Below are 16,331 nucleotides of genomic sequence, written 5' to 3'. Positions count from 1 at the left end.
ATTTTACAGATGAAGAAAATGAAGTTAAGAGAGGTAAAGTGATTTGCCCAGTTGCCCACAGCTAGTAAATATTTGTTACAGGATTTGAACTATGACTGACTCCAAGTCCAAAACTATAACTGCAGTAACACCTAACTTCTCATTAAAATGGGAGGTGGGGCAGCTAACTACTTTGTGTAGTGGAGAAATGGGTTTGCTTATAAAACTGCTTTTGTAACCTTTAAAATAGCTTTGCTTTAGTCTTGATGGACACCAAAAATTTTGTTTATGAAGGTAATGAGTCAGTGGCTCCACATAGACATAGGGCTTAATTTCCTATTATTCATATTGTAAGAGTATAGTCAGAGTCAAGCATTACTCTCAAACAGAGTTAAATTTTCATTTTCAAATGTATATGACTCAGTAGCTCTTTTATTACTGGTCATTACTTCCACATTTTTTTGTAAGGTTCTTGGTTTGTGGAGAATTTTTCAATTCTTGAAATATCTTGATAATTATATTTATACTTCAATATTTCAAAGAACCATGATTTGATCAGCATGGAGAATCCCTCTATCAGCATGATCTTAGTGAGATGCTGGGCTGAAATGGTGGTTAATGTTATGGTAATGAGCCTCTGAAACTTAGTAAGCTGGTCTTTGGAATCCAGATATCCAGTGTGACACTGTAACTATCTTCACCATCCTTCTTGATTGGTAGGGCCTGCCAGAGTTAGTGTTCCACTGGCACAGTCATCTCCAGATCAGAATCAAGCTTTGTGGTAGGACTTTATGGGAGGTGGTAATTATTTAACTTATTAATGCTATGTCTTGTTTTATCTGGTTGTGAGAAATTTTATTCTTTCCTCTCTTTTTCTTTTCCTATAGGTCTATCAACATCACATTTAGTGTTCCTGGAATATGTGATCTCTCTGTGTCTGTATCTAATCCCCATGACCACATCATCTTCATTCAGTGTCTTCCTGGGAACATCAGAGTAGGAGGTTCAAATATCGATGGGAAACCTGCTTTCCCACTTAAGATGAACCACACTAGCCTTTGGTTACCTGAGAACAACAGAAACTCCTCTCAAGATGTGGGATTTGGTGTTCATACTTCTTCAGACAATATCACTTCTCTAATGTTTGATTTTGGGGATGGTACAGAAATTCAAGTCAGCATCAAAGAAGGGTCTGATGAAGTAGAAATCATTACTTATCACCAATATAGAAAAGGTATAATGCAATTTATAGCTAACAGAAAAATGGAGGGAGAATAAGTTCATGGCATGTAGAATAGCTGATGCTTGAAGATGAAAGGTATAGCAATGGGAGGAGAAAGGAAACCTTCATGTGTTCCTTGTCCAACAGTTATATTTTTCAGGCTTCACTTCCTTGTTAGAGCGCCCTCTTTTCTAGCTAGAAGATGAGAGACTGTCTTAGCCCTCCTTTTCTTTTCCCTCTACATTGTCTCACTTGGTAATCTCCTTAGCTTCCATGTATTCCATATCATCTCTATCCACACGTTTCCAATAGCTGAATACCTAGTTCTGCATACTTATTGAATGTAAACTGCTTTCTTTAATCTTTTAAAATGTTTTGTTATAAATGAATTATTCTGTGGAAGGCATTTTATTTTATAGATTCTCATGTTTATCAATATCTAATAATAGTACTATAAAAGCTATTTCATCCATATGTATTTACATTGTATTTACATGTATTTTAAAGTTATGCTTACATTTTAATGTTTAATTGATATTTTAATATATTTCTCTAATGTTATTCTTCAGAAGGCATATATAAGATCAAAGTGACTATTTTCAATGAGTTTCATGGAACTGAAAAGGAGTTAGGACCATATTATATAGAAATATCTCAAGAAGGTTTGGGGGTATTCATGAATTCTAGCAGTGTCCATAAGGATGAAGTTATACTTTTTGCCAACTCCTTCCAAAGAATGACAACTGGAGTGTATACCAGAAGCACGAGAGACTATATCACCTCTGTGAATAAAGGCAAGCGCCTCATTTAACTTTAATTTATGCCATTCAGATTCCTGCTAAGCATAAGTGGGATTTCTTTTCAGAAATGTAGGTTATCATGTTTTCGGTGCCTTCCTCCCTATATGAAATTCATCAAGCATTTGTACTTAGCCTATTCACATCACACTTTTAAAATTCACCAACTATAGATGCAGAGGTAGAGCAATCAGAACTTAGAGATTCTTTAGTGGAAGACCTCCCCTCTTTTACAGATGAAGAAAGTAAGGCATAAAGAACTGAAGCCAGTTGCTCAGGGTCACACTTGAAGTAGCACAGCCAAGATCTGAACCAGGCTTTTGACAGAAAATCAGTGCCCTTTCCATTAAGTGCTGCTTAGAATTTATCTAACCTATCTGAAAATTACCATCCATTATTTTAGGAAACAGGTGGGATGTATGGTTTTTTAAATGGTCATCACAACCTGGTGAGAGAAGAATACTTTAAAACCAATTGCTTATTACTATTTAATTGACTTTTGAATAATAGAATTATTTTAAAATTAAAACCATTACCTTCACCTCAACCATTTAAATCATGTTCAAAATTAAAGAGAGAAACCTGAATATTGTATTGTTAATGAGTGAATGCCTTATCATTAGAGCAGCTAGGTGGCACAGTGGATAGAGTGCCAGGCCTGGAGTCAGGAGGACTTGAGTTCAAATCCAGTCTCAGATACTTACTAGTTATGTGACCCTGGGCAAGTCAGTTAACCTTGTCTGCCACAGTTTCCTCACCTGTAAATGGAGCTAGAGAAGGAAATGGCAAACCATTCCAGGATCATTGTCAAGAAAACCCCAAATGGGGTCAACAAAGAGTTGGACATGATTAAAAAGTGACTGAATAACAACACTTCATTTTTTAAAATGTTGTTTCAAAGGACAAGAGGTTTAAGGAAAATTTGACTAAACACAATCTGTGACTAAATTCAGATTTCTGTTCCTGAATTCCATGTCCATTCCATGTTCCTTTTCTGATTTTTCAGTGTTCGAGGAACCAAGTAGAAAAGTACAAGGGTTTGATGATGTGTTTCCTGAGACTAGGTAATTGAAGCTGTAATTATGTTTTCTTTTACATAATATATGGCATTTTGTTTTCCATATTTAGAACCCATTGTTATGCATAGATTTTCACCTACTTCTTCATATAATGTTTTCCTGATGGTTCCAAATAAAGCAAATGGTTGCCAAGATTGGGTCAGTGTGAATGTTCAGTATCAGATGCAAGGTGAGTGATTTCTGCATTCTCACTCTCTCTAAATCCTACCAAATATGCTAAATGTTATACGCTAAGTGATATTGTCTGTAAACACTGCACAGTTTTTCTTCCATGTTTGGAATGCATTTCCTTCTCACCTCTACCTCTTAGTATCATATGCCCACTCCTATAGAGGCCTTTTTTGGTCTCCCCAGTTGTTAGTGCTTTTTTACTCTTTAAGTTATTTTGAATTTGTATATACTTTGTGTTTACTTTACCTTTCTATATATTATAATTTCTGCTCTCTCCACTCTCTAGAATTTAATTTCCTTGATTTTGCAGAGACTCTTTTTCTTTTGATTTTGTTTTATCCCCACGGCCTAGCACAGTACTTTGTAAGTATTAGGTAATTAATACATATTTGTTGAATTGGACTTGAGAGATCTGCTAAAAGAACTTCACCATAGATCGCAGGTTTTGCAGAATAATTCTCTAAGTCTTCCCTTTAAACTTTCTTCAGATGAAAGGCCCATAATAAAAAGGATTGGCTATCCATTTTGTTGTTTATGATCATGATGTATGTTTGAGTCAATCAGAGGTCATTTAATGTTGTTTCCTATTTACATTTTGTTATTTATATGCATTGTTGCCCATTTTCTAACAGTCCCATCTTCAGTTTAAAAGAGTCATTCATTCTGGTGTGTGTGTGTGTGTGTATTAGAAAATAGGTTGGTAGTAGCAACTCCTGAACTAGCTCAATCATGTCCTTGTTCCTCTTTTTTCCCAAGCACTTCTAACCCTGATTCTTTTTTCCTACAGCTGTTTCTATCTTTACAAATGGCACAGTATTTGCTACTGATTCTGAGGTCACATTTTTTGTTCTTACAAATGAAACGAGTTGTCTTGAGTTTGTTTGGCACTTTGGAGATGGTTCCTGGGAGAGAACAACTACAAGAAGTGTTAAAAAAACATACAGTGTTCCCAAGAGGTATGTAAAATTGGTCATAAGAGATTGAAATATTATAGCCATTTTTTGGGGGGGGGCAATGGGGGTTAAGTGACTTGCCCAGGGTCACACAGCTAGTAAGTGTCAAGTGTCTGAGGCTGGATTTGAACTCAGGTACTTCTGAATCCAGGGCCGGTGCTTTATCCACTGCATCACCTAGCTGCCCTATTATAACCATTTTTATTGTAGTGTATCAAGATAGCTTTTATTCAATATGGAGAACATTTGAATTATTACAATGTTATTAACTATACTTCAGTTCTTCAGTGGCTATGGCCTCAATGATGTGAGTTGTCCCTCTAACAGTGTTAATCGCAGCACACCCATGCCTTTTTATCATGGTTAATTCTTGTCCATGTTCTCCAAAAAATCTTCCATCAAGGATCTACCTAATATTCTTAAGGCTTTTCTCTGGGTTCTATCAGCCTCAGATGTCATATGTAACATTCTCAGAGAACCAGTAGTATAAGTGAGGTATCCATCTATTTCTCTCTATTTCTTACTATATAACCAATCCACTTCCTCTTCCCATTATGTATTTCCTGCTCATAATGTTTTATACCACACCCTGTGAGTAATTAATTTTTGGTAATACACTATAGCCTACTTACATATACCATGTACCTTTCTGATGCCCTTTAAGTCATTCAATATAGTATCACCAGAAAAATACTGGTGATGTAAAGACCAGCTTTTGTGTCAAGAAGAGAGGAAACTGGCCAATGGAACCCATCACAATTATAACCGTACCAAACTGAGGTAGGGTGTTTTGGTTGCCTTAGTCCCAAATATAGATTCAGGTTCTTTGGAGGTTATTCCATCCCTCCAACAGGAACCTTTTTCCTTCTTGGAGCATTCTGTTAAAGGGCACACAAATTCAACTCCAAAATTGTCCTTCATCTTTAAATATCTTAGGATTGGAATTCCTCTGTAATTCAGATGTCCCAAGGTTACACTAAATGTCATATATGTTTCTATTCCAGTCACTTGATTCTCCTCTCTGTGTCTTTTCTACCTTTCAGATATCATGTGATAGTAAATGCTGCCAATCAGATCAACTCTGTTGCCTCTGACATTCACACTATTAGTATAGAGAGGGAAATTGTTCCAAATCGGCTTGTGTCCAACTCGTCAGCTCTGATAAATTCCAGTGTGAGTTTTGAGTGCAGAATCAACTTTGGTACAAATGTTGCTTACCTGTGGAACTTTGGGGATGATACCATCCATCCTGGGAGGTGGACTGAGAGTCACATATATAAGAGGTAGGTTGGTGATAATCACTCAGTTAGCAAAACCTTCTACAAATAGAATTAACTCCCATGTTATTAGGCATCTGATATTATTCAGCCACTCATGAAATATTTTCTGGGGACCTTCATTATGTCCAATTTTATTCCAGGTCCCCCCCCCAAAAAATATATATATATATATATATACTTGCAGGGCAATGAGGGTTAAGTGACTTGCCCAGGGTCACACAGCTAGTAAGTATCAAGTGTCTGAGGCCAGATTTGAACTCAGGTACTCATGAATCCAAGGCTGGTGCTTTATCCACTGCACCACCTACCTGCCCCAAAATATTTTTTAAAAGTATTAGACATAATTCTTGACCACAATGAACTTACAGTCTATTTGGAGAATTAAAAGTGCATAAGACAGTGAAAAAGTCAGCATTAACTACATATAAACATTATACCCCAATAAAATTGAGTACTGACAAATTACTGAACTGTGTGCCACATGAAATTAAGACCAATAAAAGTAACACTAATTAATATTAATATAGAGATTTAGGGTTACAAAGTGTATATCTATATATTATTTGATACAATATTTCTATGGCATAGGCAAGCATAAATATTCCTTTCATTTTAACAAAAGTTTATTAAGTGCCTGTTATGTATAAGGAACTATGCTAGGATCTTGGGATACCAAGATGAATAATGACAGTCCATGCTATGAAGAAGTTTACAGTTTAACAAAGTGGATAGAACACAAAAGATATATGGATACAAAAGATAAGGATAGTTGGAATGTGACAAAAGTCAAGGAAAGCGCCCGACAAAGAGTATTTTAGAAAAATGTTGATGGAAGAAATTGCTTTTGGGAAAAGGGAAGAGTGTGGTATAGTAGGGAAGGCAGAGGTTTCCTGGAAGAGATGTCATCTGAGCTTGGCCTGTGCGTATGTGTATTGGAAGTTGGTGGGTGGGGCGTGGATCATGAGAGGAGCAACCTGTATGGGAGAGGATGGTCACAGCTGTGTTGACTTCCTGAAGAAGCCAGGTTTCAACTGAGCACCAGAGTAAGAAAAGAGAATCCCAGAAAGGAGAGTTTGTTAATGATAGAGATGGGATTACAGAGGGTACACCAGAAGAGGGAGAAGGCAGAAGACAGCGTGAAGTCTCTAATGCCTTAGTTTTTCTAGTTGTGCAGCTATGTTGCACTAAGCATCCCTTCTCTTTACCTCAGTCCCAACCTACCTTGAGACCAGTGAAATACATTTGGAAGGTAATTAACCAGTGTTAGAGAGAGGCCTATGGCCATGAAACCAAAAAACAGTTGTATTTCAGAACTCTGAGTTCATTGGAATAGTGAATTTCTCGAAATTTCCTTTATTGATGTAGATCAAAAGTAGTTTGTGACTAATAGTCTTGGGTCAGCAAGAGGTTAAGTGCTTGACCAAGAAGACACAGCTAGTACATGTTAGGGGCAGGCATGAACTCGTGCATTCCTAATCACCAATTTGTCATTCTATCCACACTACACCAGAATGCCTCTCTGACATGCTCCAATGACTGGAGGTTACTGGTTGTGTATACTACTACTAACAAGAAAAATAGATACAGTGTTTTAATGGTAACTAAATACTTTCTTCAAAACGATCTTTTAAGATAGAGGTATTTAGGGGCAGCTAGGTGGCGCAGTGGATAGAGCACCGGCCCGGGAGTCAGAAGGACCTGAGTTCAAATCTGGCCTCAGACACTTAACACTTACTAGCTGTGTGACCTTAGGCAAGTCACTTAACCCCAATTGCCTCACTTAAAAAAAAAAAAAAAAGATAGAGGTATTTATTGTTGTTTAGTTGTTTTTCAGTCATGTCTGACTCTTCCTGACCCCATTTGGGGTTTTCTTGGTAGAGATACTGGAGTGGTTTGTCATTTCCTTCTCCAGCTCATTATACAGATAAGGTAACTGAGGCAAATAAGATTAAGTGACTTACCCAGGATCACACAGCTAGTAAGTGTCTGAGGCCAGACTTGAACTCATGAAGATAAGTCTTTTTGAGTCCAGGCCCAGAATTCTATCCACTCCATCACCTAGTTGACCAGGTACAGGTATTGCCAAGGATTACTATATACAAATTACAGATGAAGTTACTAAAGCAAAGAGAGTTTAAAGTAACTTCTCCAGAGTGACTAAATTAGTTGTTTTCTGAGCTAACACTGGAACACGTGTCTTCTGACTTTCGACCAGGACTTTTTTCATGTTGTCTATCTTAAATATGATATAATAAACACCCTAATCCTAAATATCAAAATAATAATAACTGTCTTTTAAAGGCTCCACAGTAATTGTGAACAATTAATATGATTGCTGTTTTGCTAACCGATGTCTTCATTTCTACATATTTAATTATTCTTTTAGGGAAGGAGAATTTACAGTGGAGGTTCTTATCTTTAATAGTGTCAGCATCGCAACTCTGAAAAAGCAAGTTTTCATCGTGTCCCAACCCTGCCAGCCACCTCTGGTGAAAAACATGGGGCCTTCAAGAGTACAGGTACAGTGAAGCTTTGGAAATATTTTGGAAATCTTCAGCATAAGCCCTAAATTTGAATCAGCATTAAACATAGGGAAAGCTTTGAGTTATGAAATGATGCTTTGTGTTTTTATCCTGCTTCAGCTTATACAATAGGAGGGTTTGTGAAAGGGCGTCTGGTCTGTAGGTCAGCAGTGTCATGTGAGCTGGGAGAAATTTCTATCAGCCTCAGATGTAAATGGAAAAGTATTATTTTTCTGACAAATGAATAGGCCCTTTCTTTGTGTGTATTATACCTGGTCTCCAGTAGAGCTTGATTTAGGAAGAGAAAGATTTTTTTTTATTATAGTACAGGGAAAATTGTAGAAATATTGGGCAAGGAAGGAATTTTGTAAGCACAGGATGAAAAGAATAAATCTAATAAGCATTTAATGGACATCTATTATGTTCAAAACAATGCCTTACAAAAGGAAAGCGTCATGTCATATTGTTTTGTCACTACTCAATTTAGTACTCTGATTTAGGGCAATTCCTTTGCAATTTTAAAGTTGATCAAATGAAAAGGCAGATTCCAGTGAAAATTCAGCCTCATGCATACATAGATTTTCCACATTTGTTTTACCATTACTTTCAAATTTGTTGTCAATAATACTTCTCATCTTCAATGTGAGGACATTCTTCACTAATACAGATCACAACCCTTTTCCCTCCTTAGGAATCATTCTTCTCGAGTTGCTGTGGCAAAAATTTTCATGGCTTTGTCTCCCTTCTTGTGATGAACCTTTTCCAAATCATGTAGGCTGTTCATCAGGCAATTGACTATTAACCTTTGAAACACACAGTAGATAGGTAGGTTTTTTTTCCTTTCTGAGAGAGAGGGCCAGGCTAGATTATGATTGGATAAATGCATAGACCCCTTGTCCCTATACTAATAAGATGAATGTTGCCATCCATAAGTGAAGCAAAGGAAGGGACAGAAGGTAGGTAGCTTTCTGAGAGTCATAGAGAATTTGATATTACTCTCAGAGCACTCTCTGGTGTTGGATGGAGTGCCTAAGTGCTTTTGTGATCATTAGCCTTTGACCATTTTATTGAATAAGTTAGAATTTTTGATCAAGAGCACATTGTGGGGGTCAAATTTGGGAATGTCTACTTTGCCAGGCCTGAGCTCAAGCTTTGTTAGGATTGTCTCCTCAGAGCATAAATAAGACATGGAAGGGATGCTGTTGTTGTGAGTGCAGATAGGATGTATCACTCATTTTGCTCTTGTCTTTAATTGTGTCTTATTCTGTGAGACAGAATAAAACCAGAATTTTGTGTTTTATCTAGATGACTATTTTTCTTACTGGACTTCTGATTTCATTGTTGTAGGGTAGTGGTGTCAAACTCAACTAGACATATACACTAAACTATACTTAAGGATCCCTAGGGGCTGAATATTGACTTTGAAACTCACATAGTAACAGTATCTGCATTCTATTGTATTTTTATTAATTTATTTTTAATATCTATTTTATTTATTTCATTAGATATTTCCCAATTTCTTGTAAAACAATTTTAACAATCATTTTAAAAAATTGAGTTCCAAATTCTTTTTCTCCCTTCTGTTCTTCCCCCTTATTGAGAAGGCAAGCACTTTAATATCATTTATACATGTGAAATCATGCCAAACATATTTCTATATTAGCCATGTTGCAAAGGAAAACAGATACATACACCCCTCCCCCCGAAAAATAAAGTTTTAAAAAAGGGTGTGTTTCAATCTGCATTCAGAGTTCAACAGTTCTCTCTCAGAGGTGGATAGCATTTTTCATCATGGGTCCTTTGGAATTATCTTGGATTATTGTCTTGATCAAAGTAGCTAAAGTCTTTAATAGTTGATCATTCTTTCAGTATTGCTATTGCTATGTTCAGTGCTCTCCTGAGTCTGCTCACTTCATTTTGCATGAGTTCATCTAAGTCTTCCCAGGTTTTTCTGAAACCATCTTGTTTGTCATTTCTTATAGCACAATAATATTTCATTACAATCATATACCACAGCTTGTTCAGCTACTTCCCAGTTGATGGACATTCCCTCAAATTCCAATTTTTTGCCACTACAAAAAGAGCTGAAATAAATAGTTTTATACAAACAGGTCCTTTTCCCTTTTCTTTCCTCTCTTTTGAATATAAATCTAATAATGGTATTGTTGGGTCAAAATCTACTAGTAACAAGACTCAATACAATTTGTACAACCTCCCAAAATTTGCTTTTACCAATAGCTAGCTCATGTGGCGAAAATCAGCTCAACCCTTATGGTTCTGACCTTATTAACAAAAGAACTATAAGAAGGTCATCAAATGAAGAACCCATAGTTCACCTGAAACATCAATCAGAGAACTTCAGTTCTTACATACCACTTGCTGGTTATATCTTTACCTAAAACCTATAGCTGATACAGAAACTGCTTTCAACAGGCTGAAGGAGGAATTTTAAAAAGAATTCATGAGAGTCTGGCTTGATAAATGGGTGCTTCTCTCTCTTAAAATCATCAGATACGGGGCAGCTAGGTGGCGCAGTGGATAGAGCACTGGCCCTGGAGTCAGGAGTACCTGAGTTGGAATCCAGCCTCAGACACTTAACACTTACTAGCTGTGTGACCCTGGACAAGTCACTTAACACCAATTACCTCACTAAAAAATTTTTTAAAAAAGAAGTTTAAAAAACAACGATCAGATACTTCAAACAGGAAAATAATTTCACCCTCTTCACAATTATCAATGCAATTTTACATGTAAAATCTTTAACCTAATTTTAAAAATTTATTATCCCATTAGAAAGATTTCAGAACAAAAATTCATTTAAATAAAATCTGGATTATTAATCACTAATGGTATCATTTAGAATCTCAAAAACAATTTCCCCAAGGGCCATTAGTTGGCAGTACTTCTTAGAGCCCATTGTTTAAATGAGCTCAGTTTCAAAGATTTGTAGTGACACTCCCAGTTCCCCTTAACTTTCTCTTTATTTCCTTTTAAATCACTCCCCCCTAAACCAAATTCCTTTTGTTTTCCCAATCTAGCCCCCACTCTCTTATCTGTTCCTGAGGGTTTTCAGTTTTCACCTTGGGTAAGAGAGGAGAGGCTCTATGTAGCAGCTTCACATTACCATCCACTGTTTCGGAGTCCAGAAATATCATGCTGCAATTTCATTGCTATAATTTCCATATCATAAAGAATAACCAGGGGCAGCTAGGTGGTGCAGTGGATAGAACACTGGCTCTGGATTCAGGAGGACCTGCGTTCAAATCCGGCCTCAAACACTTGACACTTACTAGCTGTGTGACCCTGGGCAAGTCACTTAACCCCAATTGCCTCACCAAAAAAAAAAAAAATAACCACATAACATTTCTTATATCCTTCTTTTCTTTGTTTGTGTGGGGCAATGAGGGTTAAGTGACTTGCCCAGGGTCACACAGCTAGTAAGTGTCAAGTATTTGAGGCTGGGTTTGAACTCAGATCCTTCTGAATCCAGGGCTGGTGCTTTACCCACTGTGCCACTTAGCTGCTCCCCCTTCTTTTCTTAATAAGATGAAAAGCTCCCTCAAATATCTCATTCTAAAACTCCATAGCCTTTCATTCAGTCAGTGCAAACAGACTGAGACTTTCTTTAATTTTCTAACCTGTTCCTCTTATCCCTACTTAAACATTCTATCTTCCTTTATTTTTATATCCTTTCACAACTATATCCGTCTTGTTTCTTCCATATTCTGACCCAATACTTCCCTACTTTCTTTTGTTTGCTTAATTCCTTTCATCTTTATTTCCCAATAATATCCCAAACTATCTATAGAACTAATCTTTACCCAACTGAATTCCTTCTTTGTAATTTGGCACAAGTTTTTTTTCTTACACAATCCTGATTAATTACAATACTGTTACCTCTGGTGTTCTTAAAAGCTTACAAGCACATGGTCTTATCCAATTTATTTTGGTTACCTTGGTTCTAGTTTACCTAAACAATTAAGTTCTGTTATATCATTTACAGAAGAAAATACAGCTATAATACAAAAACATCTTTCCAAATTAAATTTTATTTACTCTTTGGTTATTTTCTGATTTAAATAAGATGTTCTCTTTCCATAGTTAAGAAAGAGTTAATAATAATTTTAAAATACCAGATAAATTTAAACTGCAAATTGCAAAACCCATCCTGCCCCACCAATCAGTGAATTCATTTTCCTTCCTAGCACTAAAACAATAAATCTGTCACTCTCCAGGGAAAGAGTGATAAAAGGCCTAAGTGGTGTTTCCATATAACTTTCACAGAATTTTTATTCCTTAAACCCAATTCTACCGAGAGGTATTCCAAAACTCACTAAGATATTCAAGCACTTGTAAAAATATTCAAACCTCAATTTAGAAATCCAGTTACAATTTTGCTCTCAAATTAGCTCAAAATTCCATAAATCTCTGAAGACTAGGGAAAACTTTCCCTTACTCTTTTTTGTCTTTTTTGCTACTTCTAACCTGGACAAAATTTAGTAATGTAGAGAGAAACGCCTATCTTTCCGAAGACTTAGAAAAATCCTCAGAAAAATTTACATTCTTCTTCCCAAAGAGAAAAAAAGTTAGTTTGTTTTCCATGGATAATGTAAGACAGACTCAAAATTACTTACTTACAAAGTTCCTTAAAAATCATTGTACACTAACAAAAAGCCCCTTTTCAGGCCAGATTCGGGACTTTTCTTATACATTTTAGGCCAATTCTACTCTATTTTTTACTTACCCCCCCTTTAGCTGGAAAGTGTCTCTGTTTCCAGGATTATTAAGGGCTTTCCCACCCCCCCCTTTTTTTTGTGAAGCAATTGGGGTTAAGTGACTTGCCTAGGGTCACACAGATAGTAAGTGTTAAGTGTCTGAGGACAGATTTGAACTCAGGTCCTCCTGAATCCAAGGCCAGTGCTCTATCCACTGTGCCACCTAGCTGCCCCTTCCCAACCCCTTTTGAATGGGAAGTGTCACTCTTCCTTCTTGTCAATTATATCAAAATACCCCTCCTGCCAATAGCAGTGAGTGAAAGGGACTTATGACTTCCCTAAAGGGGCGCCACTGACACTCATTTTTTGATCACTTCTCAGCTTGAGCTGCTAGTCTCCCTTTGAGAAAAACGAACTTTGCAAATTATACTCAGAAGCTTTGTAACTCAGAGTTTTTCTTTTTTAGATTTAAAATCAACAGGTTACAATAGGCGTGGGGGACAATATGATTGTCTGGGAATGGGAAATGTGGGGCGATCAACACCTTTTTCCTAATAAATTATGATTGACTTAGTCCATCTTCAAGGCTGGTTAGTGGTATGGAAATAACAGACCATACTTCCTTAAATTAAAGTAACAGAAAAATTGAAGCTTATCCCAGAGACAATGAAACATGATTTACCAGATAAATAAGATGTCAGTGATTGGTACAGAATAGAATCAATTTGATTTTGAACTATAAAAGATCTTCCTTATGTGTCTCTTTTGTGTGAGATAATTCTTCCTCTCTCTTGCCCCTTCTCCCAAGGTGTCTCTCTTTCTCACCCATCCCCCTTTTTTTAAATATCATTTAACATAATCAACTCACGGGCACAGCCTTTTAATTGCTTTAATAATGATAAAGTTCATAGAAGTTATAGGTATCATCTTCAATATAGAAAGGTAAATAGTTTAATTGTATTGAATTGCTCTTTTATGTTTACCTTTTTATGCTTCTCCTGAGTCTTATATTTGAAAGTCAGATTTTCTATTCATCTCTGGTCTTTTCATCAGGAATGCTTAAATGTCCTCTATTTCATTGAATATTCATATTTTCCCTTAAAGGATTATAATCAATTTTGCTGTGCAGGTTATTATTGATTATAATCCCAGATTTTTTGCCTTTTGGAATATCATATTTCAAACCCTCCACTGCTAAATCTTGTATGAGCCTGACTGTTGATCCACAGTATTTGAATGCTTTCTTTCTGGCTACTTCTAGTATTTTCTCTTTGACCTGGGACCTCTGGAATTTTGTTATAATATTCCTAAAAGTTTTTGTTTTGGGATCTCTTTTAGATGGTTGCCAGTGGATTCTTTCCATTTCTATTTTATTCTCTGGTTCTAGGTTATCAGGGTGGTTTCTCTTGGTAACTTTTTGAAATATGATGTCTAGGCTCTTTATTTGATCATGGCTTACAGGTTGTTCAAAAGTTCTTAAATAATCTCTCCTCATTCTATTTTCTAGGTAAATTATTTTTCCAATGAGATATTTCATATTTTCTTCTATTTTTCATTCTTTTGACTTTGTTTTATTGTTTCTTGATGTCTCATGGAGTCATCAGTTTCCACTTGCCCAATTCTAATTTTTTTTTTTTTAGTGAGGCAATTGGGGTTAAGTGACTTGCCCAGGGTCACACAGCTAGTAAGTGTTAAGTGTCTGAGGCCGGATTTGAACTCAGGTACTCCTGACTCCAGGGCCGGCGCTCTATCCATTGCGCCATCTAGCTGCCCCCCAATTCTAATTTTTTAGGAATTATTTTCATTAGTGAATTTTTGTATCTATTTTTCTATTAGGGCAATTCTGTTTTTAAGGTGTTATTTTCTTCAGTATTTTTGTGCCTAGTTTACCAAACTGTTCATTATCTTTTCATAATTTTCTTCCTTTCTTTTGACTTTTTTTAACCTATTTTTTCCTCTACCCCTCTTATTTGATTTTGAAGGGAAAAAAAGTTTTTTTAAGCTCTTTTGGGAATTCTTGTTGGGTTTGTGTCCAATTTACCTTTTTCTCTGATGCTTTACTTGTAATTGTTTTGACTTCATTTAATTTTTCTGAGTTTTTGTCTTGTTATTCCTTGTCAGTATAATAGCTTTTTATGGTAAAATTCTTCTTTTGTTGTTGTTTCTTCATTTTATGCCCTATGCCTTGATTTTGAACTTTATATTACTATTGGTTTATGTTGCTGGCATTGCGGAGTGAGGGTGGGGGTAGAACATTATCCCAAACTTCAGGCTTATTTGTACTGCTTTTTTTTCAAAGCTAGTTCTGAGGGTTTGAAGGTTTTTGGTGCTTTCAAGTTGGTGTGATCTGGGGAAAGAAATGGTCAATGCTCTTCTGGTCCATTGTCTGGTCCTTCCCTAGGAAGGGCTCCTGCTCCCTCCACATTATAATTGATAATGTTCCTCAGTGTCCCTGATCACCTGGAACCAGAAATGATAATGTTATCCAGGGCCCCTAATTCCTTGGGACTAGAGGTGATGTCTATCAATACTTCTGCCCCCTTTTGATCAAAAGTACTCTTCTCTGCCCTTGAACTATGACCCAGAAGTAGGTATAGGCAACGGAGTTGCCAAATAGCAACTGGTCCTGTATCCAGTGCTAGCACAAGGGTCCCCTGTAATCTCTTTCTTACCAGTTGTCAGGTTCCTTTAGTGTTTCTGGTTTGAGAGCTCCCAAAGCTACTACTGCTTCTGTTGCCACCACCTAGTCCCACCATTGGTGTTTAATCCACATGGCCTCCTGGACAGCCATGTCCTCATGTCACAGATCTCACTTTCTGATCTCCTCTGTTGTCTTGTGATGGAAGAATGTCTCACTCTGACCTTCTGTTGGCTCCGTCACTCCAGAATTTGATTTGAGGCATTATTTTAATGTTGAGAATGTTCAGCGAATGTTGAGAAAGTTCAGCTGAGTGTTTTCTACTCAACCATCTTGACTCCACTCCCTGGGAGTGCCCATATTTTTTATTCATTTTATTAAATATTTCCCAATTACATTTTAATCTGGTTTAAGCAACACTCAGAAATGAGGGCAATGCATTTAATATCTCTGTGGTAGGGAACTGCTATTGAGGAACTTTTAGAAGGAAAAATAGCAATATATCTGTAATTCATAGGCTTAGAGAGTTGGCTATATGTTAAGAGATTAAGTGATTTGCCCAGGGTTACATAGCTAGTATATTTTAGAGTCTAGATTTTAGCCTAGGTCTTCCTCATTCTGAGACCAACTCTTTATCCACTCTAGAACACTGCCTTACATTTTTGTTTGGCTATATCTAAAGAGAAAATAATGTAGAAAATCAATTTTATTGAATGAATAAAAACATTTTTAAGCACTTGGAATATGTCAGGCACTGCACTAAGTTCTAGGGATACAAATATAAAAGTAAGAATTCAAGGACCTTATGTTCTAATAAGGCAAGACAACTTGGGGGCAGCTAGATGGGGTATTGGATAAAGCACTAGCCCTGGATTCAGGAAGACCTGAGTTTAAATCCGGCCTCAGACACTTGACAGTTACTAGCTGTGTGACCCTGGGCAAGTCACTTAACCCTCATTCCCCCTCCCAACCCCC

The 16,331-nt window shown here is 36.6% G+C and overlaps 1 protein-coding gene across 1 annotated transcript in view; it reads left to right on the top strand.

The window, feature by feature from the left end:
- The window catches only part of PKD1L1 (polycystin 1 like 1, transient receptor potential channel interacting), a 166,545-nt gene that overhangs the window by 33,869 nt on the left and 116,345 nt on the right, over positions 1-16,331 (top strand). The window contains exons 4-9 of the mRNA XM_044001117.1: positions 867-1,213; positions 1,771-1,995; positions 3,127-3,246; positions 4,036-4,204; positions 5,245-5,484; positions 7,868-8,000. Coding sequence (XP_043857052.1) covers positions 867-1,213; positions 1,771-1,995; positions 3,127-3,246; positions 4,036-4,204; positions 5,245-5,484; positions 7,868-8,000 — 1,234 coding nt within the window. The remainder of the gene's footprint in view (positions 1-866; positions 1,214-1,770; positions 1,996-3,126; positions 3,247-4,035; positions 4,205-5,244; positions 5,485-7,867; positions 8,001-16,331) is intronic.

This window comes from Dromiciops gliroides, chromosome 1 (genome assembly GCF_019393635.1).
Source record: "Dromiciops gliroides isolate mDroGli1 chromosome 1, mDroGli1.pri, whole genome shotgun sequence".
Classification (NCBI taxonomy): Eukaryota; Metazoa; Chordata; class Mammalia; order Microbiotheria; family Microbiotheriidae; genus Dromiciops; species Dromiciops gliroides.
The sequence above is the reverse complement of the archived record's forward strand: the minus strand, read 5'-3'. Positions and strand labels throughout refer to the sequence as shown.